Source organism: Schistocerca serialis, chromosome 5 (genome assembly GCF_023864345.2).
Source record: "Schistocerca serialis cubense isolate TAMUIC-IGC-003099 chromosome 5, iqSchSeri2.2, whole genome shotgun sequence".
Classification (NCBI taxonomy): domain Eukaryota; kingdom Metazoa; phylum Arthropoda; class Insecta; order Orthoptera; family Acrididae; genus Schistocerca; species Schistocerca serialis.
In genome coordinates this window covers 112,435,647-112,460,772 of record NC_064642.1, presented here as the reverse complement: position 1 = coordinate 112,460,772, position 25,126 = coordinate 112,435,647, and the positions used below count along the sequence as shown (strand labels likewise).

Genomic DNA, 25,126 nt, shown 5'->3' with positions numbered 1-25,126 from the left:
CATGCACCAGATGAGACTTTATTAATTGACTGAATCATCAATTAACATTTTTGCACAATTTACAATAATTTTCACAATGGTGCTTGTACTCATATGTAAGATATTCCCAACGTGGATGCATGAAGTGAAGACATAAACTTTTCTAAATTTCTCGAGTAGCATATTTTTGGCAAACCAAAGTTTTAGCAATAATTATAGTCCATAATAAACTGCAAAATCTAACCTTGCCATTTTTCAAATGATTTTGGAGTTCCTGAAATAACAATTTGTTCATTTAACAGTCTTTATACAGTCAGGCGTCACTCGAAGGCTGTGCCCAGTCCTAGTTGAAGTATCAAGCATGTAACACTTTAGTTAGGTATGGCCACAGTGTATGTTCATGTAATTGTCATGCAAAAGTTGTTTGCAAAAATACCTGTATCGGTATACATGAAAACACAATAATGTCCATGTTTAAAAGCTTAAAGTGATGTCTTTTAACTCAAGTTGATGAATAGTTTGAATGAAATGTGTTGGACTTGGTATAAGGCCTGGACTATTATTGTCATCAGAACGAGTGATTGTTGAAAATTGTGACTTTCATTAATGACTGAACTGAGTAAACTACTGCAGTGTACATCTCTCTAGTGGATTACTAAAAAGAAAATGCTGTATGTCAACTATGGTGATTTGTGTAAATATGGGCTGCGTTCTATGCCACACTTAAATTTTTTTGTTTGGTGACTTGTCAGAACTATCATTGATTATTGGACAGTGTTTCATTATTTGTGCTTCCGTACCCTTACAATTTATCTGAGTAATTCTGCAACTATACTCTTGGTTTTTTGTGGGTGCCAACCGGCTTTTCGGTGCCAATAATCTCACAAAGAAAAACTGGTCAATGTCACAACAATACAAAGCCGAGGCTAACAAATGAGTAAAAATAGTGCAACCTAAACTGTGGTGTTGGTTACATTTTCCGCGCAAACATCATCAAAAACTAAATAAGATTTTCAACTTCAAGACAATAGACTGACATTCTACCAAAGAGGTGACAAGAAACTACAGGAAATCAGGTTGGCGGCTTACACATTATGTATTTATCCTGCTAGCGAAAGGACTGGAACAGGTCCCATTTGGCATTTCGGGGAGAGTTAAGAATCTGCTTGAAGGAGATGTAGAGGCCAGGTTACAAAAGATGACACCAATAGCTGGAACAACTGTCTGCTGATCTCAAGTCACATTACACCTTAGGTCAAGGATGATGCATCAACTGGTCACCAGGCCAATATTCTATAGAATAACTATTCATCACCAAGTTTAGCAAAAAGGGAAGCAAAATACACAATGAAATAAGCCCAGAGAAAATGTACAAGTGAAAACTTGTGGTCACTCCCCCCACCTTCTCTTTCTCTTACCACCACTCCATCTCCCATTTAGTACATGTGTTGTTATTATCTCACTGCCAGTTGGTCCTAACAGAACACAAAACATATAGAAAATGCCTCTTTGAAACACTATTTACTACAGTAAAATTATAATAATGTGTGCATTACACACTGATGCGCTCTCCCTCCTTGAAAGAGTAACATTGTACATATAGCATTACATGAATGGCAGGATTATGAAACTGGCATTATAAATTAAATTTACATGCAATGACCCACACATCCAGTTACCAATGCCAAATGATGATATTATTTAATGGGCAACTCAAATCTCTAATTTATTTTGCTGTTCAAATTTCACTCAATAAATATGGGTCAACATCATGTGATGCATGCAATAATGCCTCTACCATTGGACTCCCATACAGGACGTGATGTTAAGGTTATCACAATAATCTCTTTTTTCTACGCCTTTGTCCTGCATCGACACAGGATTGGGAAGGTTATTTATAGATTTGCAATGATTAGTTTAAGGGGTGGCCGGATTCCCTTCCTGTTGCCACCCAATTAGGCCACCAGGATAGAATATGTTTACACCCCCCCCCCCCCCCCCCCCACATGTCTGTATGTATGACCGGATCAGAACAACAAAGTGATTGACAATGAAGCACAGCTGAGCATGAAAGGGGGTGAGGTTTTTGGTTTGCTGGTGCGTGTGTATGCACTATGGCTGTAGCAGCAACAGCTGTGTGGTTCCTTACTGCAGTACCTTCTCACGTTGCCCTTTTAATGTACAGTATTGAGTTCGCTTTACAGGATTGTTATATCTTTGTGGCTTGACAAACACACTCCCATGTATAAAATGAGGAGGAGGAGGAGGATATTAGTGTTTAACGTCCCGTCGACAACGAGGTCATTAGAGACGGAGCGCAAGCTCGGGTGAGGGAAGGATGGGGAAGGAAATCGGCCGTGCCCTTTCAAAGGAACCATCCCGGCATTTGCCTGAAGCGATTTAGGGAAATCACGGAAAACCTAAATCAGGATGTATAAAATGATACTGTGCTATTATTATTTGTATATCTCATTAAAAGCAACAAGAAGAGCACTGTTTTTCAATAATCAGAATGAATCATGTTCAGTTGTCGTATTCAATATGTAAGGAGTGTTATAATGGGTCTGAATTGTTTATGTAAATACAATAACTAACAATATTAAAATAATATAAGCTGCTTGAGTACTTACCAATCACTGAAGTGTGCATGCAGAATGTCACACTTGTGCATACCTTAATAATGAGATGATGATTATTGTGCAACAAAACATAAAGACGAATTGAGGCAAAGGGTAAATGCCACTTCATAATTGCTTTCTTCCTTGACACTGTTGTTATATGAGTTCTGGTCCATGGAGTAGCCACAGGAATTGCCCAAGGATATAATTATATTTTCTATATTAGTCTCAACACTCACTTCACTTTTCCACGGTTCTTTAACAAACGTTTCTGTGTGGTGTATAACATTTCTCCACTTCTCTTGCGTTATTTGTGCCATTGCTTCCTCTAATAATCTTTGAATTTCTGCCACAGTGAAGCTTTGTTTTCTGTTGCCACGTAATTTTTAATTCGTGCCCAAAGCATTTCGATGGTGGTAGAGTGGCAGTGGTATGGTGGAAGCCTAAGAACCCTGTGGCCATGTTCTTTAGCTACCTTGTCCATAACATACTGTTGAAACTGTGGCTTATCTTTCTTTATTATTTCCATGAGTTCTGCCTTACATAAATCATTTTGAATTTTCACATTGTGGTGTTTCAACATTTCAACATTTTTGTTGCCATCATTGGCACTTTATCTTTAATAACTGAATGGTATGAGGCATTATTCATTACAATGACAGACAACTGATTTACATTTTCCAGGTTTGACCCTTGAACCACTTCACAAAACTATTGTGGTTCATCTCCTCATGGTAGTCGTTTGTTTTCCTCAGTTTGTAAATGTGGAGACAGTTAGGTAAGAAACCAGATGCACTTCCAGCACACAAGACAATAATTCTTCCGCCCTTTCCCAGGACAATAGCAGAATTTCAACATAAACTACCATCTGTGCAGTCTTTCCTGACAGAATGATCCACATTTCTTCAGGTTTCGTCAAGCCACATAATGTCTTCAAATGGCACTTTAACAACAGTTCTTAAAAATCGACAATGCCATGCTACAATGCTGCCTCTCCTAATTACAATTTTCTGTCCATTACCAAAAACCAAGGGCTCTGACAACCATTAACAGAGACATTTTGCTGCCACTTAATAACTCTGCCTCACGATGAGTAACCCACAATTTTTTAATAGTTGATTGTTCTTTTCAATTGCAAGATCCATATATGTGGTGACAAACAGCATCTTGTTGAATTTTTACGCTTGGTTCTCTCCTGCTCTTCTTCCCAGGTGACTGCTGTTTGGATGAATCAGGCTCCTTCCCTTCTGCACAGTATTTCTCCTTACAAATTCTGACGACAGTATTTGTGTGTATCTTCAAGGTGTCTGTAGCTCTTTCGACAACCTTCGTTAAGAGTCAACAGAGTTGCACCATTGTCTCTCTCTTTCTCGAAATATTCTCACACCGAGCACACAAAGTCACGTGCCTGGCACACAAAGTATGAGTAGATCACTGAACTTTCCGTTTAGCAGCCACACTTTTATGCACATTTCCGCTACTGGTTTAAGGCATTCTGCAGTGCAAAATAAACTCGCTGCACAGAGAAATAAACCACAAAACGAAACAGATTCCAACTGTTAATGTTAATGGCTGCAAGCATCATCTACAAATGGCTACAGTAGCCGCTACCTGCAGTAACAGAGAGATTCAACAATGGTGAACGTAACAGGAGGTGCAGTCAAGTGCATTCTCTGATTGGTTGTTGCTGCAGTAGCAGCCCTGTGAACAGCTAGACATAAATATCTTTGTTACTCTGATCCATGTATACGTAGTGTTATTCAGGCGAAAGCGAGCAAAATTTTTGAAATATTTGAAAACTGTGTAACCGGTGAGGGACATGCATACCAGCCTGGTATTCAGCTTGCGGAATGTGGAAAACTGCCTAAAAACCACATACAGGCAGGCTGGCTGGTATGCCAGCCCTCATCATCCATCCACTGGACAGATTTGATTTGGGACCAGCACACATCCCTGTCGCGGAGGCGGCCCTTTAATATGCTTGGCTATCCGCGTGGGTGTGACCAACACAATAATGTCTAATACATACACCGATATCACTACAGGGCAGTTTGAAGTGAAGTTTGTCTGAAAATACTAATTTCTCCTACACAGTAAACCAGTGACAGCATTCACATTCATAATGTTTTGTTCTGTAGTGTTTGTCATTTTTGGACACTGTGTGCTGCTACAATGGCACATGTACCGCAAGTCTACAGCCTGAAGCAGATGATGTCAAACAGGAGAGACAGAGTCTCAAACATATTGAAGTATCCTGGCAAATAGCTAATATTGTAGATAAACTTGTATGATTTGTTAAGAGTCCTGTGTACAATGTACTGCTCATCATATAAGAAATTATTGTGCATCATGCAGTACATGTTTGATGCTGTGTACAACCTCCTGCTATCTGCTGGTTCCACACCAGCACAGCAGCTGCAGTAGCATATACAAAGAGCAACAATATAGTAATATTTTGATAATCCAAAAATATTAATACTGTGTAGAAAAAATATTAATATTTGCACATCAATATTACACAGTTCGTATACAATGATAATTCATCTCTCTTCATGATTCTATTTTTTGTATACTTTTGCTGGGGAATTTAATGCATGTAAATGGCTGGGAAAGTCTGTTTAAAGGTCAGTAGAGCAATGGGGTATACCACCTATAATAGGGCCTTGCCTCATAAAGTATTGAGGTGTTTCAAATCAATCTACAAGTAGGGGACAACTTTACATTTTAAGTTTTGTACCTCCTATGAGAATGATCAGGTTTCACCAACCTGAGAAAAAGCTACACATTTTGATGAGTGGTAGATTTCCCCATTATAAGAACGAGCAGATGTAAGGGTTTCAGAACTTGAGGTTTACCAAGTCAGCAGAACGTAGATGACAACTAGCTAAGGTAATATCTACATCTACATCCATACTTCGCAAGCCACCTGATGGTGCATGGCGGAGGGTACTTTGAGTACCTCTATCGGTTCTCCCTTCTATTCCAGTCTTGTATTGTTCGTGCAAAGAAAGATTGTCGGTATGCCTCTGTGTGGGCTCTAATCTCTCTCATTTTATCCTCATGGTCTCTTCACGAGATATACGTAGGTGGGAGCAATATATTGCTCGACTACTCGGTGAAGGTATGTTCTCGAAACTTCAACAAAAGCCCGTACCAAGCTACTTAGCATCTCTCCTGCAAAGTCTTCCACTGGAGTTTATCTATCATCTCCGTAACGCTTTCATGATTACTAAATGATCCTGTAACAAAGCGCACTGCTCTCCGTTGGATCTTCTCTTTCTCTTCTATCAACCCTATCCCAAACTGGTGAGCAATAGTCAAGCAGTGGGCGAACAAGTGTACTGTAACCTACTTCCTTTGTTTTCGGATTGCATTTCCTTATGATTCTTCCAATGAATCTCAATCTGGCATCTGCTTTACCGATGAACAACTTTATATGATCATTCCATTTTAAATCACTCCTAATGCCTACTCCCACATAATTTATGGAATTAACTGCTTCCAGTTGCTGACCTGCTATATTGTAGCTAAATGATAAAGGATCTTTCTTTCTATGTCTTCGCAGCACATTACACTTGTCTACATTGAGATTCAATTGCTATTCCCTGCACCATGCATCAATTCATTGCAGATCCTCCTGCATTTCAGTACAATTTTCCATTGTTACAACCTCTCCTGTATACCACAGCATCATCTGCAAAAAGCCTCATTGAACTTCCGATGTTATCCACAAGGTCATTTATGTATATTGTGAATAGCAACGGTCCTACGACACTCCCCTGTGGCACACCTGAAATCACTCTTACTTCGGAGGACTTCTCTCCATTGAGAATGACATGCTGCGTTATGTTATCTAGGAACTTTTCAATCCAATCACACAATTGGTCTGATAGTCCATATTCTCTTACTTTGTTCATTAAAGACTGTGGGGAACTGTATCGAACGCCTTGCGGAAGTCAAGAAACACAGCATCTACCTGGGAACCCGTGTCTATGGCCCTCAGAGTCTCGTGAGATAAAAAGATTTTACAACTCTGGAATAATATAGATTATATTTATTGAGATAACATACAGAATCGATAGATGTGTCATTTTGTAGCAACAACCTCAAGTTTGATTCACGCAATGCATCAGAACCCCATTCCGCCATCAAAGTTTAAATGAAAACTTTAACTGGTGCTGGGCGTGCTGTCACTGGTATTGTGTATCTGGATATGCTTGAAATTTTTTAATTCCACAGATCAATGAAGATGACTGAGATGGGATGGTTTACTAGTAGCAAGAGGTGCACCACCTCATTTTTCAAGGAAGTTCGAGGTTTTTTTGGCAATTGCTCTGTAGGTTGGTGGATTACCCGTTGAGGGTCAAATGCGTAGCTACCTCGCTCCCCAGACTTGACACCACTGGATTTCTTTCTCTGGGGTTGCATTAAAGGCCGTGTGTATGTTCCTCCCCTACCAAACAATTTAGCTGAGCTGAAAAATCGAATCTATGCTGCCATTGCACAAGTTACACCCAATTTGCTGCAATGAGTGTGGGAAGATATTGATTACCAGTGTGACGTTTGCCACATCAGAAATGACAGTCACACCAAACCAAAATGACATTTCATACTCTTATGTGAAACTTGATATTATCTGCTAAAAAATGACACCTCTACTGATTCTGTAAGTTCTCTATATAAAATTTTATAGCATTCCAAAGCTGTAAAGTCCTTTTTGACTCACCCTGCATTCTCGATCTAGTGATCACTCATTAGTAGGTAATAAGCACCTCTGTCGCTCAGGACATACATTATGGTCCTGTGCTCTTTGTAATGTTATCTTCTTAGTACGCAATATGCTGATATCAGATTTGCACAATGCTGCACAATTACAAATGCAATCCAGAATATCTGTAAAAGAAATTGTGACTGGGAAAAAAAATGAATGTTGGTGTTGCATCAAATGATATGAATTTTTACGCCACATTTGGGATTCAGGAGCTTGAACCAGTGACTTAGATGAGACTATTTCTACATATGATACACTGCTACTTACAATGGAATAATTAAATCTACAAACAGCTCAATAATACACACTAAAAAAAAGATATGTTCTCAAAACAAACATGATGTTCACATTTTTCTGCATATGCAATGTTCAGTTTATATGATGGAAGATTTAAAAAGAGATTTTGTGCAATCCTTAAAAAGATCAAAACTATTCCATTTTTTGACTACAATTATTAACTAAAATAAAAATCATGAGAAATGCAGTTGAAATCGAAGCAAACGAGAATCATGGATTATCTTATCACACATCAAAATGTATTATTAGAATGTAAGTATACTTACATCTTTCACTTTTTCTATACTGGAAGCAAAGTCCATGCTCAACTCTTCTCCTGCAATTTCCACATCATCATCATCATCATTTATTAACTGTCCATCATCGGGAGAGGGCAATGGTGTTGCATCCATTGCGCCATTTGTTTCTGAAGGATCATTTGATGTTACAGCTGGAAGTGGTGGAAGAGCCCGTCTAAGGAACGGTGGTTTTCCTTCCAAATTAACCGTGCCATTAGATATCTTGCAAGGTTCAACTGAAGGCTTCGGTTGTTGTGCAACAGGTTCCCGCTTGATCACACTGCGGTCAGGCGAGGAAAATTTTCGAAATCTAAATATGTTGCAAAGTGTTTGCTTCAAGCTCATTGTAAAGCTATGTCTACCAGATGATTTCTTTTGTTTTTCCTTTTCACAAACAGAATTTTCATTTTTAATATTTCCCCTGTCCTGAACAATATCACATGATTCTTTGGCTTTCTTATTTTTAATATTTATTACAAAATTGTTCTTTTTATTTCTCCTAATATCAGCAGCATCTGTGGTACTCCCAGAAACAGTTCCTAATGTATTTGTAACTGAAGGAGCAGTGTTGCCAGTCTGACGGTGTTTTGCAATGGGTCTGTTTTCTGAAGAGTCACTAGAACTGGAATACAAATTCTGTAGGTACTGCCTCACTTCGTGGAGAGTCATGTGGACGGGCTCGGCAACTCGACGTTTTGATGTACCAGGAACACTGTGCCGTTTGCTGCCGCCTCCAGATCCCCCTCCTGAGCACACACTCACAGGGGGTGTGGGCTTTCCACTTCTACAGCCAGTGTTGCCAGGTGCACACTTTGCACTACCTACTCCAGATGATGAGGTGTGTCTTCTTCGCGGTTTCCGATGGTGTCGCTTGGGCCTACTGGGTGGTACTCTCACTTCGGGGCGCACCACGTCTACAGGTACCGCGTATATGTCACTATCAAACGGCACATTATACACATCACTGATGTCACCAGCAGTGAGAACATCATGTGACATAGCAGAAGTGATGAAGCTCGAATCGTCGGCACGATTTGCTGCGGGAACCGATAATGAATTGTGTGAGCTGGATAGCCGCGAAGATGAAAGTGAACTTCGAGAACTGGGCCGGTGACAGGGGCTGAATGCAAGCAGTTCAGGGGTCCAACACAGCCGCGCTCGACTGCGGAACTGCTGCTGGACATTCGTCACTTGCACCTTCTTTGGACTGTTGTCATGTTTCACACTTTCCGGATGCACCACAGATTTGGAAGACACACGAAGTGCTTCTTCTAAAACGGCAGCCACAAGGCGCAATGCAAACCTTTCCAGACATCGCTCAAACTTCAGTAGTGATTCTGGAGGGCTGTCCTGAAATTCTGGTGGGGGATCGATAGGTATCACATGTTTGCAGCCATCCCCCGGAAGGTCAGGCCAGCCAGGACCTTTCTTCAGTGTATTGAAATTCTCTCCACACATGCCGTCCGAGTAGTCCAGGGAGTCATCTTGCGAAAGAGACTTTTCTTCTCCGTCGCTCTCGAGGAGCTGAAAGACATCAAGTTTTGAAAACTGATTAACACGGTAATAGTCTTCTGATTTGCGGATCTCAAGTTTTGTCGCTTACCTCGAGTGGCAACTGGCCACCACCACTGCCACTGGAGATGGAGCCACTGTGCCCACTGGTCAGCAGCAGTCCACTGTCGTCGCTTGTTGGAAATACTTCTGACCACGTAGAGCAGGTAGGCGGTGACTCCATCGTTCCCCCTCAAGTCATCTGTGAAAAATACTTGTATATAATATAACTGCAGGGGCAATGATACAGCATTTAATCAGGTGGAACGTGCCAAGTAGTTAAACCAAAGTGTCACTGTAAGTGTTTAGCACCATGAATCAAAATGTTCTGAAGGTGTATATTAAAAGAAAGAGACATATTTATTAAGATTTTTAGGTAAAAAAGAAAAAACTAATACATATTTACTAGGTTACAATTATCACAGTAGTAAGAGAAAGCAGAAATAACTAAACAGAGCTCCACACTGACTTCTTATAAGGAAGTAAATGGACAACATTAGCCTTTAAAATTTTGCAGTAACTTACATTAAAAGAATTCTTCAAAGATATTCTCTATTAGTAAAAAGAGAAAGGTACTGTCACTTAGGCACAAAAAATAAAAGTTTCAAGATTTTTAATATTTCTTTCTATTTAGTCTGCCACAAGTATTAAATACATTTTGATGCAGTTATTGTAATAACAAATGTATGACAGGACACTCAACATATGCTTCACTAATTGCTGTACTTCATTAATTGCTATAAATCACACAAATATTTCACAATCATATATTGTCAGCTTACATCAAAACCTCACAGCAGACAGGATTTCCCAATGTAGCCGAGAAACCAAGCGGAAATCAATATAAGTAAAAAGCAACATATTATTAACAAACTGTTTTTTGATCTTAATTAAATTGTAAATATCTTTAATTACAGACCACGGATGATGCTTTACCTCAAAAAAGCGAACTGCATCAGGTGAAAAAAACCCTCATTTTCTTGTCACTGCAATGACAGAACAAAAATACCCTCAGGGCATGCTGTTATCTCTCAACTGAAGAAACACTGAGAGGCAATGGAAGAAGAATATTTTCCAAATTTCAAATTACTGACATGGAATCCAAACTACCTTGTAAAAAGAAATTATTGCACAAAAATGCTGCTATTCCAACTTCATGGATGACGTCACCAGAATATCCTGTCAAAGCATTATAATGAATGTTATGTAAACATATCACAATGGATTAAATTGGATATTTGTAAATATAACAATCAACGACAACCCAGACCAATAAGTTTAATAGTGACCTCCTAAATTCAGAAGCACATAGCACATACCTGCAAGATAAGCCAATGTGAGAAAACAGAATTGCATTAAAGCTACTATTACTCCAATAATGACTGAAAAACTTAGTACTACTTCTAAAAACAAGCTTCACATTCTCTTAAGATAACTACAACTGCCACACTAGATTACATTTCTTTCAGAATTCAGTGACAACCTGTGTGCAAACTGAAGCTGTGACTTTAACAAGTTCACAATAAAAGACAGACTGAATCACTCACTGGGTCCAATGTGAAACCTAAATAAGTCTGTATAGAATGATCAGTTTAATCTACATCATGTAGCCTGGAAGAAGAGTGGCAAATCACTTATATATGCCTTCAAGGACACTGCAAAGCAGCTACAGTTAACATTCTCTTGCAGGTAACACTGCCTAGCAAGATAAATAGCTGTCTGAACATTTTTGCAAAGGGCCACACAGGACTCAAAGAAACTGCTGAAAAATGACACACTCTTAGGACAGTGACATGTTTGTGAGGATCCAAAGAAAACAATGAAATGATTCATGACTGTTCATTCAAAATGTTCATGGTGAGATATAGTAATTTCATGGCGGTTATTTCTAGAGCAATCTAGACGTCCAAAACATCATCAATGAAGTATAATATTCACAAGCAGAGGAGGAGGAGGAGATTAGTGTTTAACGTCCCGTCGACAACGAGGTCATTAGAGACGGAGCGCAAGCTCGGGTAAGGGAAGGATGGGGAAGGATATCGGCCGTGCCCTTTCAAAGGAACCATCCCAGCATTTGCCTGAAGTGATTTAGGGAAATCACGGAAAACCTAAATCAGGATGGCCGGAGACGGGTTTGAACCGTCGTCCTCCCGAATGCAAGTCCAGTGTGCTAACCACTGCGCCACCTCGCTCGGTTCACAAGCAGAAATTCATATTTTACTGTAATTTTACACTGTTATTGTATTGGTTTGATAGTATATTAGCTTTCTTCGGTGATGTCATCATTTGCTTTTGGCCATGACTGTGCACTGCATTTTTGGTCCTTGTGCCACTGTCATGCATAAGGTTCTATGTCATATTATGGCATAAAAATAGGTTAAAAATAACCATGTCCTTGAGAATAGTCCATGGGACAAAATAACAACAGCATAATAAAAACTGTTACAGCTAGAAATTGTAAATGACATAGGTAAAAGACTTTATAGAGACTGTGGACCAGCATTACAAGGAGTTATTGATTCCCTTATTTGCTGGATATTTCCTAACCCTTCCTCTAAATCATTGGTTCCCAAACTTTCTTAGACCCTTACCCACGAGTGCAATTAGACATTAGCTAGTAACCCCCCCCCCCCCCCCCCCAAAACACACACACAAACACCATCTATAAACTCTAGCACCTAAATAAACTGCAGAATGACAGACTTGTCTTGGATACTTTTATTTTCAAAATGATGAAATATGAATGTTATTTTGTTTGTTTGTTTGTGTGTGTGTGTGTGTGTGTGTGTGTGTGTGTGTGTAAAAAAAAAATGAATGATGAAGAAATTCGTGGTGCACTGCTAGTGCTACCCACAACTCCTCAGATAAGAAAGCTAACTATCCATCTTGATAATAGCCACTTGTTACAAAATATAATTCCCCTGCATTACTCCTCTCCATTGTGGCACTAGCTCGACCTGCACACTGCAACCCTATTTAAAATGCTTGCACTATACTTACTGTTTGTAAATCAGCTGATTGCTGCACCCCTTACTTTTGAACTGGCAGAAATTGGAAGACTTCAGACTGCTAATGCTTTGTGCCCTTACATAGTTACTGCTGTGTCGTGCTGTTAATTAATTCATATATCTGTTTCGAAGCAAGTGATGAAGCAATTTCTGTACTGCTGCAGTTACTATCTACAACTTGGAGAAGATATTTTCTTGAGATATTTAGCATTTGTTACACATACGTCTCACTTTTATCATCAGTGATGTACACAACAAAGCACACCTTGTGCAGTGGGTTGACTACATGAGGAACTTATAACCTCCACTGCATTAATGCTACTAATTGAAAAAAGGAATTATTGATAACTTATATAATCAATATATGAGTCTTACACAATTGTGATAATGGCAATGATCGACTGAAAATAATTTAGTTTCATAACTGAAACAGAATCGAGTTGTTTAGTTTTTGCGCCTTGGGGTAATTATCCACAGGTTGAGAACCACTGCTCTAAATAATCTCATAGTCACTGCACTTAGAATTTATAGTCATCTATAGCCCATAAACTGTGCCAAAATTCATACAAGCAGCTTCAGAAAGTAGCAACTGCTTCGCATTTCACTCTTCAAAATTGGAAATATATCTGCCAGAAAAAAGTTTTCTCTGTCTGCACTATTTTCCTCTTTAATGACTGGCAAGCAGCTCCTCTTTCATAGTTGAAATCACTTCCTAGCTCATAGAATTTATTACAATTTTTCAGTGAATCTTCCTTGCCTCAACTGTGTTGTTCTGAGAGTAGTTCCAACACATATATCTCCCCAGAGTGACACTCAGTCCTTAATTTACCATCAACACTAATTCTTCACAATCTTGACTATATATTCCACTCAATATTTCTTCTGGTGATTCTTACTCTCAACAAGAAATGTGGTGTAGTCATCAAACAAACAACTCTGCTCTCCCTTCTTCCAATTTTACTTCACTCATTGTCTTTTACAAATTACTGTTGAACACTAGGTAGTGATAAGTGGATTTCTTATCTTGCTTTGTACTCAGTAAATGCACCTCGGCCATGACCAAACTTTTCTAACAGATTAAAACTATATACCAAACTGGTACCTGAATATATATTTTTGTTCCTCGTAGACAACAATCAACCAAATCAACTATTTGATCACAATTCATAATTTCACCAACTGCCATTTAAGGGTACCTGTCTCATACTATTTCGGGGGGGTGGGGGGGGGGGGGGGGGGGCGAGTCCCTGTATCAGGAAACATTTTTAATCTGCCAAGGAAGCTCATTTCAATGTCCTCTCTACTATAAACAGAAATTTTTAATAAATATATATTGTTCAATTTATGGATAACACAATTTTGGTATTTGTTTATATTGCATTTTTATCTGTTACTGAGCTTTCTACATCTACATACAAATTCTGCAAACTTCTGTGAAGGGCATGACAGAAGACACTTAGCATTGTACAACAAACAGAACTGCTTCTCATTTCAATTGCATATGAAGTGCAGGAAAAATGACTGCTTAAATGCCTCTGTGTGTGCTATAATTAGTGTAATCATATCTTTACAATTCCTTCAAGAGTGGTGCATAAGGGGCTGAAGTATATCTCTAGATTCTTCACTTAAAACTGGTTCTCGAAAGTTTGTAAGGCTTTTGCGGGATAGTCAGAATCTATCTTAAAGCATCTTTCAAATCAGATTTTTCAGCACTTTCATAAAGCTCTCCTGTGTGTCAAGCAAATCTGTGACCACTCATACTGTCCTTTGTATGCATTCAATATCCCCTATTAGTCCTGGTATGGGTCCCACATGTATGAGCAATACTCTAAGATGGGATGCACAAGCTTTTGTAAACACTCTCTCTTTTCTCGGTATGCTGCCAATAAACCATAATCTGCTGTCGGCTTTACCTAGTTCTCAGCTAATGTAATCATCCAGTTTCATATCCCCACAAAAATTACACCCGGGTATTTGTATAAATTGGCTGATTCCAACTGGGAGTCATTGATATTGTCGTCATAGGATACTACTTTTCTGTATTTTCTGATGTAAACAATTTTATATTTCTACATATTTGCACCACTACGAAATCTTATCAACGTCTGATTGGATGTATGTGGACCATTTACAGATAGAATGTCATTAATCTGTTTCCTCCATTATTTCTAACTTTCTTCGATTAACACAATAAAACTCTCTCACTGACCTACAGGCATAAGATCAAATTGTTTCCTCCAACAATGTTACTTACTCAAGGCTGAACTGTTCATTATGCAAACTGTCTTTGGTGACAGTTTCTAGTCACCCATGTCTTACAGTAAACAACTTGAGAATGTGAGCATGGATTTCTGTGCCCACCATCTCCTTCATCAAATCTTTTCTAGGTATGTGACTGCTTCACCATGTTTTGCAGACCAGTGTTTCAGCCATTGTTGCAAGTTGTTAATACCATCAATAGAACCTAGATTTTTATATTACATATTTGGTTCCTTCCCTCCTATGCATGTAAAAATGGTAAATGTTCATGAATTATTTGCCAGCTTGGATATATTTCATCGTATCATCATGTATTTTTACGTATTTCACTATGATTACATCTATTTACATATTTTAACTTTACATTATGTAAAATTACATATTATCACTTTTTTACCCTTCTGACCATCTCTGCTCCCTAAAAAAACATCCAAATCAAACATACCATAAAAGTTAATGACAGGAAGTAAATTATCTTCAAAATCGCATTATAATGCAATACAACAGAGTTAACTGCACTTTGAATTGAATTATGAAGGGCATGTTTCTGCTAAATTTTCCACAATTTGGAATTTCAGTTCTAAAAAAGCAAAGCAGATACAATAACAATACTACGTGTAACACTGCCGTAGCCATTATTGTGTGTAGTGAAGGGCTTCATGTACTGTCGAGATTGGTAATGGGGCAAACAAAAGACTAGCAGTCGAAAGTTTTCCATCTGCTAGCAACTTCTACAGATTCAGCAGAACTAAGGAGTGTGGGTGCCAAGAAAATTTTGCTAAATAGTGCTTCTTAAGAGTTCATGACTATGTTCATGCCGCCTCCTGTCGTATCAAAATTATCATCTAAATTAAGATCTTTAGTCTCGAAGGATGATCTTTCAGTACTGATGGAGAGACTGTTTTATGCCAAGCATGCAATAAGCAGATCGGATGTATTATGAAGGCCCAACTTCAGCAACATGTACACAAACAGCACATAAAGAACAAAGCGATTCAATCTTCTAAAAAATGAATGTTAGTGATGCAGGCGCAAAAGGCTTTAAACTCCTCAAATAATTTTTTCCATGGTATGCGCTCCACTACTGTTGCTGCAATCATGTCATGGTACGAGTTTCAAGTGTCTGAATACTGTGCATTTCTATGAAAGTGCTGTGGGTAACAGGTTCCTGGTGAACTGACAATAAGGAAAAACTGCTGGATAGTTTTCAACGATGCAGAAGATATATTTAATATAATGGAAGGAAACATTCCACGTGGGAAAAATTATATATAAAAACAAAGATGAGGTGACTTACCGAACAAAAGCGCTGGCAGGTCGATAGACACACAAACAAACACAAACATACACACAAAATTCAAGCTTTCGCAACAAACTGTTGCCTCATCAGGAAAGAGGGAAGGAGAGGGGAAGACGAAAGGAAGTGGGTTTTAAGGGAGAGGGTAAGGAGTCATTCCAATCCCGGGAGCGGAAAGACTTACCTTAGGGGGAAAAAAGGACAGGTATACACTCGCACACACGCACATATCCATGGATATGTGCGTGTGTGCGAGTGTATACCTGTCCTTTTTTCCCCCTAAGGTAAGTCTTTCCGCTCCCGGGATTGGAATGACTCCTTACCCTCTCCCTTAAAACCCACTTCCTTTCGTCTTCCCCTCTCCTTCCCTCTTTCCTGATGAGGCAACAGTTTGTTGCGAAAGCTTGAATTTTGTGTGTATGTTTGTGTTTGTTTGTGTGTCTATCGACCTGCCAGCGCTTTTGTTCGGTAAGTCACCTCATCTTTGTTTTTATATATAAAGAAGATATATTTAGATGTTTCAACAGCAACCTCATCTGAGAAGAATTGTCAAAGCCAGTGCCGATATCCTGCGAAGTGTTGTAACGCACAAATCCTTCAACAGTAGCTCATTTTGTGAATGACAGTCTTAAATTGCTAGGGCTTGGGCGAGTCCGAGTATAAAAAGTTCTTGTCATGTATTTAGATGCTGTGACCTTCATACTGAAAGTGGCAACTGCACTTCACATATTCTATCTGCATTTAATCCACTTCACCAGTCTGGTCCATGCACTGCAGTGTATCACCGAAGAAGTGTTGGCAGCTGTCCACAAGTACATAAAATAATTTCATACACTAAGATAGTGTTTATCAAATCTCTGCAGTGTGTGTTGCCATATAGAGAACTGCTGCTGAACCAAGCATTGCTGCCCGAGCTTATCCTAACGTGGTGTGGTGTGCATGGACCGAAGCTGTCAATTTTTATAATGAACATTTTCATGCCATGGAATCGGTGTTTATTTAATTTCCAACAGAATCTTAAGCTTCAGTATGATAGGCACAAAATGATTTCACCAAACCTATAATCTGGTTGCTTTTGCAAAAACTGTCAGAAATTGTTGAATGCCAATTGCAGGATGACTGACCTCAGTAATATTGGGCAAATGGTAGTGAAAAAGTATGACACTGTTTTGACCAAAAATACAGGCTACTCCACTTTTTCTATGATCAGCAATATCCAGCCAACATCTCTCCAAGGATATTCTCGATACACATGACAACATGCAATGTGCCATTTGTGCAACAGTTGTATACATATAGAAAACCATATGCTACTAAATATGTGGCATACTGATAGGTAGCTGATTGTTTCTATCAAATTAGAAGTTTAACAAAATATTATTAAAAAATCCTAAAGCTAATGACCTATAAACAGCAGCCATGCACACATACAAAAAAGTTACACAAAACAATTTTGGCAAGGACTAGAGGAAGCAAAATTAGCAAGTGTTGACTTCCCTATCAACTTGCCCCTATTGTATTACCCTTGAACCAGAATGACTGTTGATGCTCAATTTAATGCTATTTTAGCCCTCCATAATGAATCTTTCACTTGCAGTGGAGTATGAACTGTTTTCAAACTTCCTGAGAAATTGCAAACTGTATGTCAGAGTGGGACCTTAACTGGAAACCTTGCTTTTCACATGCAATACTCTCTCTGACTGTCCGACCCAAGCACAACTCAAGGCCCGCCCAAACAGCTCCAATTGTCAGCACCTCCTTTCTAGCTCTCAGAAAACACGAGCTCCCCCACATACCAGCAGGATCAGCATTCTTTTAAAAAAGGTTTCCTTGAACAAATGGCTTAGGCACAGCCTTGTGGTTGTTTACACCACGAATTCTTCACTCTGCAGCACAATGCACCTTGTGTTGTAACTTTGGAACATATTAAAAGTGTTTGCCAGGCGGAGGACACAAATGTTGACCACTAACAGCAGAATGTGCGGTTCCAGGTTTGAGTCTGAGTCCAGCATATAGTTTGAAATTCGCTTCATTTCCTCCTATTCTCCCCTCTTGTTGGACTAAGTAATCCCTGTTTTATAAAACAAATGTTTGGTCAATACCTGTGGGTCGTCACACTGCTGCCACTGAATTACTCAGATTTTTTCCTTGATTGAGGGAAAACTTATTTTAATTCAGTGCAGTTTTAATATACTGGACTCCCTTTCAGGAGGACCACTGTTTCTACCCCATACAGTCATCCTGACTTGGGTTTTCCAAGATTTCCCCTTGTCATTAAGGTGAATGCTGAGGTGGTTCCTTTGATTAGGCCACAGCCGATTTTGTGCCCTATACTCAACTATCCTATCGTATTTTGTTAATATTTTATATGTATGTATATTTCTGTAATGTTTCTGACATGTCCAATAACATGGTTCTAAATAGTCTATTGACGAGTAAATCTATATAAATAAAAAATCCATTGCCACATATATGAAAAGTCATCACCTGAGAATGGCTTGACCAATTTGGTCGATGTTGTTGTTGTTGTTGTTTTAGGTCTTGTCAGGACAAGGTTTGTATGACAGAAATTTTTTGGAAAATTCAATGGAAAGGTCAGAAATTACAATCAATTACAGCTTGTACAAAATATAGTTGATTAAGAATGGCTCGACAGATTCTGTTAATTTTTGTCATTGCTGTGTTCATAATTTTCAAGACAAGGTTGTATGAAAGAAAAGTTTTGGAAAATCCACCAGACGAGGCTGAAATTAAAATCAATTGAGAAAGATCACCGCTTCAGAACGGCCTGAAATCCCCCCCCCCCCCCCCCCCTGTTGTGTTCGTAATTGTGGCTGGTAATGGTATTTTTGGTATGAAAAAGAAAATAATAAAATATTTTATGTTGAGTTTGACAGCTGTATATATAATACATATGTAATAATAGAGGGAAACATTCCACGTAGGAAATATATATCTAAAAACAAAGATGATTTGACTTACCAAATGAAAGTGCTGGCAGGTCGACAGACACACAAACAACCACAAACATACACACAAAATTCAAGCTTTCGCAACAAACTGTTGCCTCATCAGGAAAGAGGGAGGAGAGGGAAAGACGAAAGGAAGTGGGTTTTAAGGGAGAGGGTAAGGAGTCATTCCAATCCCGGGAGCGGAAAGACTTACCTTAGGGGGGAAAAAGGACGGGTATACACTCGCACACACACACATATCCATCCACCACGGGACCACGGCGCTCATGTGTTTACAGCAACCTGATGGTACCTATCTTACACATGGACTACTCAGTTTGTATATTTTGTTTATTTTTTCATAGTTCCACACAACTTCTTCCTGTTTTCTCGATTGATCTGTGTTCAGTTTTTCAAGGCCTATACACTGTACCAACTTACAACTAATTCTGAGGGGGGTTCGATGGGGAGGTTCCCTTGTTAGAAATACGGTATGTGTTGAATGTCTCCTTTGTGCGTACTTGGCCCAAACCAGTTTCCAACAGCTTGTTTGTATATGATGTCTCTTCTAATTCTTTAGTTGATAAACTGGTGTTTCACTAGGACTTAAATGTCTGCCTGCCTTCTAGAGTCATATAACAGCATGGAGTTGAATTCATGTACCGGCATCCTGTTGAGACAGCTGTGTACCTCAGCTGTAGTACAGGAAACTCTTTAGCTGTGATAATTCAATATCTCTGGCCACAGATGACAGAAAAAAAGACATACTGTTGCAGAGCTGTGGTGTTCATTTTGTAAGAAGACTGTGAGCCCTTCTGACATCAAAGGACATTATTGTAAGGGTTTTGATGTTTATAAACTGGTTTTGAATTGTTATGGTTAATGTAAACTAGTATCAGGTAGGATGGATACATCCTGATGAAAATCAGAAGTCCCGCTTGCATTTTAAAGGCCTACATAAACTTAAAAAGATACATCTGCACTACGCTATTTTTAGTTGATTTGGTGATATTCCCCTCGAATATTACATCCTTTTGTACAGTTTTTGATTGTTTCAGCAGCAAAGTGTCAAATGACAAAATATCACCAGTGGGTAGTTTTTGTGATCTATCTAAGGAATTTTTGTAGATCTTGGCATTCCTCAAAACAAAGTTTAAAGTTTTGTGGAATTAATACTTTTAAAAACAACTGCTTTGAATCACATTTTACAAAAAATGGTGCCGTATAAATTCTGGAAAGGGAGAAAATTTCAGTTATTGGGGAAACTACTGAAAAGTGTAACTAAGAGTTCAGTTTTTGTCACACGCCTTCTGTTTATGTATGTGAACAACTTTTCACTTAATACACATCAAACAGAGTTGGTACTTTTCACAGAAGACACAAATGCTATAATTAATCTTGTCAGACAGTAACAGAAGAGATTGTTAGTAAAGTTTTTCAAAGAAATAATAAGTGGTTGTCTGTAAATGTGCTCATCTCTTCTTTTTTTAAATTCATTTCTATATAACAAAAAAAGTAACAATCAATGTAGTATATGAACCATGTGAATAGGATACAAAGCTTCAAATTTTATCCATTCATTAATGTCTTACACCACGATTTCCTGGTAACTCACTGCTTAGGAAGACAGTACTCATTGCACAAAAATGAAGTGAGAATAATTTGTGGAATTCTCCCATAGTAATCCCATTGGCGTCTCCCAAGAAGTTAGGCATTCTAACTATATCTCTACATTATATATGTATCTGCTAACAATATGTCATAAATAACCCACTGGAATTTGAAGTAAACGGTAACATTCACAGTTACAACACTAAGGGGAAAAAAACCCTTAGCTACTCATCACTTAAGCTACCAGCAACACAGAAAGGAATTCAATATGAAACCACAAAAAGTCTACATCTATATACACACACTCTGAAAGTGCATGGCAGAGGGTACTTAACTGTATTACATTAGTGTTTCTTCTCGTTCCAACTGACTATAGAGTGTGGGAAAAGTGAATGCTTAAATGCCCCCAAGTGCAACTTTAATACTGACTGTCTTTTTAATTTCTAACAAAGTGAGTGATACATCACGAATGAAGAACATTTCTAGATTCTTCATTAAATATTTGTTTTTGAAACTTTGTAAGTCAGCATCCACAGGATAACTGGTGTTTTAGGTTCAAATGTCCGTCTACTCAGGTTTTCAGCAATTCCATGACACTGTCCTGTGATTCAAAGAAACCTATGACCATTTGTGCTGCCCTTCTTTGGATATGTCTCGTAGTTTCTGTCTGTCCTGTTGGTATGGGTCACACACACTTGAGCAGTACTCTAAGATGGACCATACAAGAGTTTTACAAGCACTTTATATACTGGCTACATTTTCCCAGTGTCCTGCCAATGAAACGTGGTCTGCTGCCAGCTTTACCCACAAGTGAGCCTATGTGACGATCCCATTTCATATCCGTTACAAGATGTTGCATTCAAATAAAATTTGATCAAGATTTGACTTGATATTTTTGCAGCTTATCTCAAATAGAATTTCATTGTAAATAACTGAATCATCTGCGAAAAGTCTAAGTTACTATAAATACAGACTGCCAGATCATTAACACAAAAAATGAAAAGCTACTGCTACTCATCTATGACCCTCCATCCCAGATAACGTTCTGCATCCTTCCTACCAAGAAATCCTCAATCCGATCATAAATATTGTTTGATACTTTAAATCGCCATACTTTTGTCAATAAACGTTGGTTTGGTACTGAGGCACATAGTTTTTGGAGTCTGAAATACCAGATCCTCCCTATTGTCTTGATCCACGGCTTACAGAATGTAACATAAGAAAAGCGCGAGCCACGTTTCACATGATGCTGGTTAACATGGAAGAAATCTGATGAGTTACACAATAAATTTTAAATTTTAGCTAAAATGATTTCTTCTATACTATCTCCTACCTATAGATAATTACTCAGTTTAATCCTTATAGCATGAGGATGACTGTAGAAACATATATTTACTTTCTTGTTACATCTCTGGTTCTCTTGTAACATGAGAAGCAGTAATGACCTATTTAAGCTACTGAGATGTTTACTATTCTGAAACTGGCCAGCATGCATCAACATTTATTATCAAGCTGTACACACACATCATTTCACTAGCATCACATAAATAAACTACGCAAATATATCTACCTAAGCAGAGTTAGCACCTACATCCATTAAAAATCAATTTATTACCTCAAACAATTATACACTGGCCAATGTATTCGACTGCTTGCACATGATACAAAATATTCAGCCTTTTAACTTATAACTCGATTGTCTTTATTTTAGATTGCTGTATTTGTCATCCTCCAACATTCCTGAAAGTTTGGGGTCTAGTGTAGCAGGGGATACAAGCCGTCGGCTTTGGACAATGACGTCACAAGTCGCCAGAGAGCAGTTTACCATTTTCGCTTTTGCTGTTATGTTTCAGTTTCGTTTTTTTACTGATTGCTTAATAAAGTGGATCTGTTTATTCTATCTCGTGAGATTTTTTTTTTAAAAAAGCCAAAAAACACTTATCAGCCACTGAAGGGGGCTACAACACTAAGAAGAATCGCTTCTCGATTGGCGACTTGTGACGTCATTGTCCAAAGCCGACGGGTTGTATCCCCTGCTACACTGGTCCCAAAGTTTGTATCATCATCATCATCAGGGAAAAACTCCACATATACCAAACAATAAGGTAATAAGACATAGATTTTTACTTTGTTGGGTACACAACTGATACAACCATTTCAAGAGGCACAGTTAGCAGAAACCACTGTGGTACTTCAAGCAGAATTTCACACCCACTTCAGGTATGTTTGGTGCATATACCAAAATAATGTTCTGAATCAGACCAGATGCAATCTCATTTAGCTACAGAATTTGTATTTCGTGATATAATAGGTGTTAATTATTGTGGAAAAATGCAATCTCCATCTTCTAACAATCAGAAAATAACAATTCACTGAGATTAGCATTATTACGAGAGAGAAAAATGGGTGAGTTTTCACAAGGCTGGAGGCAGGAACTGACTGCTAGGATTGTGGTGTGAATGAAATGTGACAGCTTGATGAAAATGAATACATCCCATAAAAAAAGTTTACTACACATCAGTGAGACCAGTGGGTGGATAAAGACAATTGGACTCTAATTGATAATGTTTTCTTTGATGAAGCTCAACGAAAGAAATTAATTGTTTACCCAGTAACAAACAGTCTCTCTGATCATGAAGCACAGTTAGTAAGGATAAACAACATAGCACCTTTCGATATGGATACCTCAGCGGAAATCAGTTAGAATAACTAGTGACTCTAGGACAAATGTTTTTAAGAATAGTTTAAAGTAGATGACATGGGATGTAATTTATAATGAAACAAACACTAACACAAAATTTAATCTATTCCATGATAAATTCATATCATTACTTGAAAACAGCCTTCGCGTAAGCTAGTCAGAAAGGACACTAAACAGACAGATAAAAAAACATGGATCAATGAAGGTATTGAAATATCTTGTGAAAGGAAATGAAATAGAATGTATCTTTCAGAAAGAAAAAGTAGGGATTCTGCGGTATTGCACACTACACAAAATTACAAAGAAAAGTTATTAAAAAATCAAAGAAGCTGCACCCAATGTCCCAAATCAGTACGTCCAACAACAGACTTAAGGCAACATGGAATGTAGTGAAGCGAGAGACAGGAGAACCAGTCACAGAACTATGCAGCAGCACTATTGGACTGAATGGAAGGGCTCTAAATCACAGGTAGGAAATGCATGTAACAATCATTTATTAAATATAAAAGAAAGCACAGGGGCAAACAGTTAAAAGGCAAAGTCACAGCAGATTGTTGAAAATGTAACTTTAATATAAAAAATAAAAAAAGTGGCTGCAGTTGTAAATGCAGACGTGGATTCTACGGCATCGACATTAAGTGCGGATTTTTTAAACTGTGGTATCTAAAGTAGGGACGTATGTGCTCCAAAAATCACCGTGAAGTTTTGTACTTGCATTCTAAAAATTAGTTGTTCCGTTATCTTAACTTTTAATGTACAGGAATCAATTTCGAGTTACACGTTACACTGTAAGTCAAATTTATACGTCTCCATACTTACTTGCTAGGTTATCCAGCCCCGCGACTTCTCGTGCATGATTTAAGGCGTACAGTATGTGCGTATGCAAATGACTGTAACGAATAAAATGAAATAATGTATTATGTAGTAGGGCTGAATCCAATTACTTCTTACTGGTACTGCATAATTTAGTGATACTAAATAGTACATATTTACTATACAGTTGTGTTGAAGAATTACATCTACCAAAGTGAGAACAGTCATTTTCGTGACGTTGAAACAAGAAATTATTAATCTGTTTTGAGGGAAAACTATGTATCCAGGGCTTTCTGGTAACGCACAGAAAAAATAACTAGAGCTATCTGCAAACTACGAAAATAAGATCAAATACGTATTTGGCTTATTTACATTCATCAAATGACGTTTAATCCACTACAAAATTTCCATCATTTACAGTTAAAGAAAAGATCACAAGTACATGCATCAAAGTAGTTGAATGTTTCTCCTTTCCATTACTCACTTTCCTCAGCTACATAACAAATACATAAATCAATAAAAATTGTCTGTCTTAATGGTACTACATGATAGTAACGCCATATTGTTTTACTACATTACCCAGGATGCTGCGTGCGAGGAATCTCCCATTGAGAGCGACGTAGTGCGAACTTTGCGGTTGTCAATGATTGCTTATGGGAATCTGTTTCGGCTGTTCGTAGGATCTGACGATAAATTGTTGCAGAAAATCGTTAAACAGTTACATTCTACATTTTTTATTCATTACTGTCTGCTATTAGTCATTGCCCTGCCTGTGTAATACTCAGATTTCCGTTTCTCTGTATGCTGTTTCTGTTTCTCGGAAAGCATTTTCACCTATTATTGGAGCATTACTGAACTGATACTGCACCACAGGATGTTATGAAAGTATTTTTTCTTAATTGCTGAACAAAAACTTATTGATCCATATTTCTTGCATTCAGAAGTTGCCGATGTGCATATTATCAGTTTGACAACGGTTCTGTCGTGTGGCA

The 25,126-nt window shown here is 38.3% G+C and overlaps 1 protein-coding gene across 3 annotated transcripts in view; it reads right to left on the bottom strand.

The window, feature by feature from the left end:
• The window catches only part of LOC126481340 (uncharacterized), a 74,228-nt gene extending 49,529 nt beyond the window's left edge, over positions 1 to 24,699 (bottom strand). Inside the window, exons 1-4 of one of the 3 annotated variants that reach the window (XM_050105025.1) lie at positions 24,619 to 24,699; positions 24,141 to 24,211; positions 9,547 to 9,696; positions 7,932 to 9,491 (exon numbers count right to left, since the gene is read on the bottom strand). In XM_050105025.1, coding sequence (XP_049960982.1) covers positions 7,932 to 9,491; positions 9,547 to 9,678 — 1,692 coding nt within the window. In that variant the 5' untranslated portion in view covers positions 9,679 to 9,696; positions 24,141 to 24,211; positions 24,619 to 24,699. The other 2 variants (XM_050105028.1, XM_050105027.1) reach the window with 2 other exon arrangements.
• Positions 24,700 to 25,126: the final 427 nt, after the last annotated feature.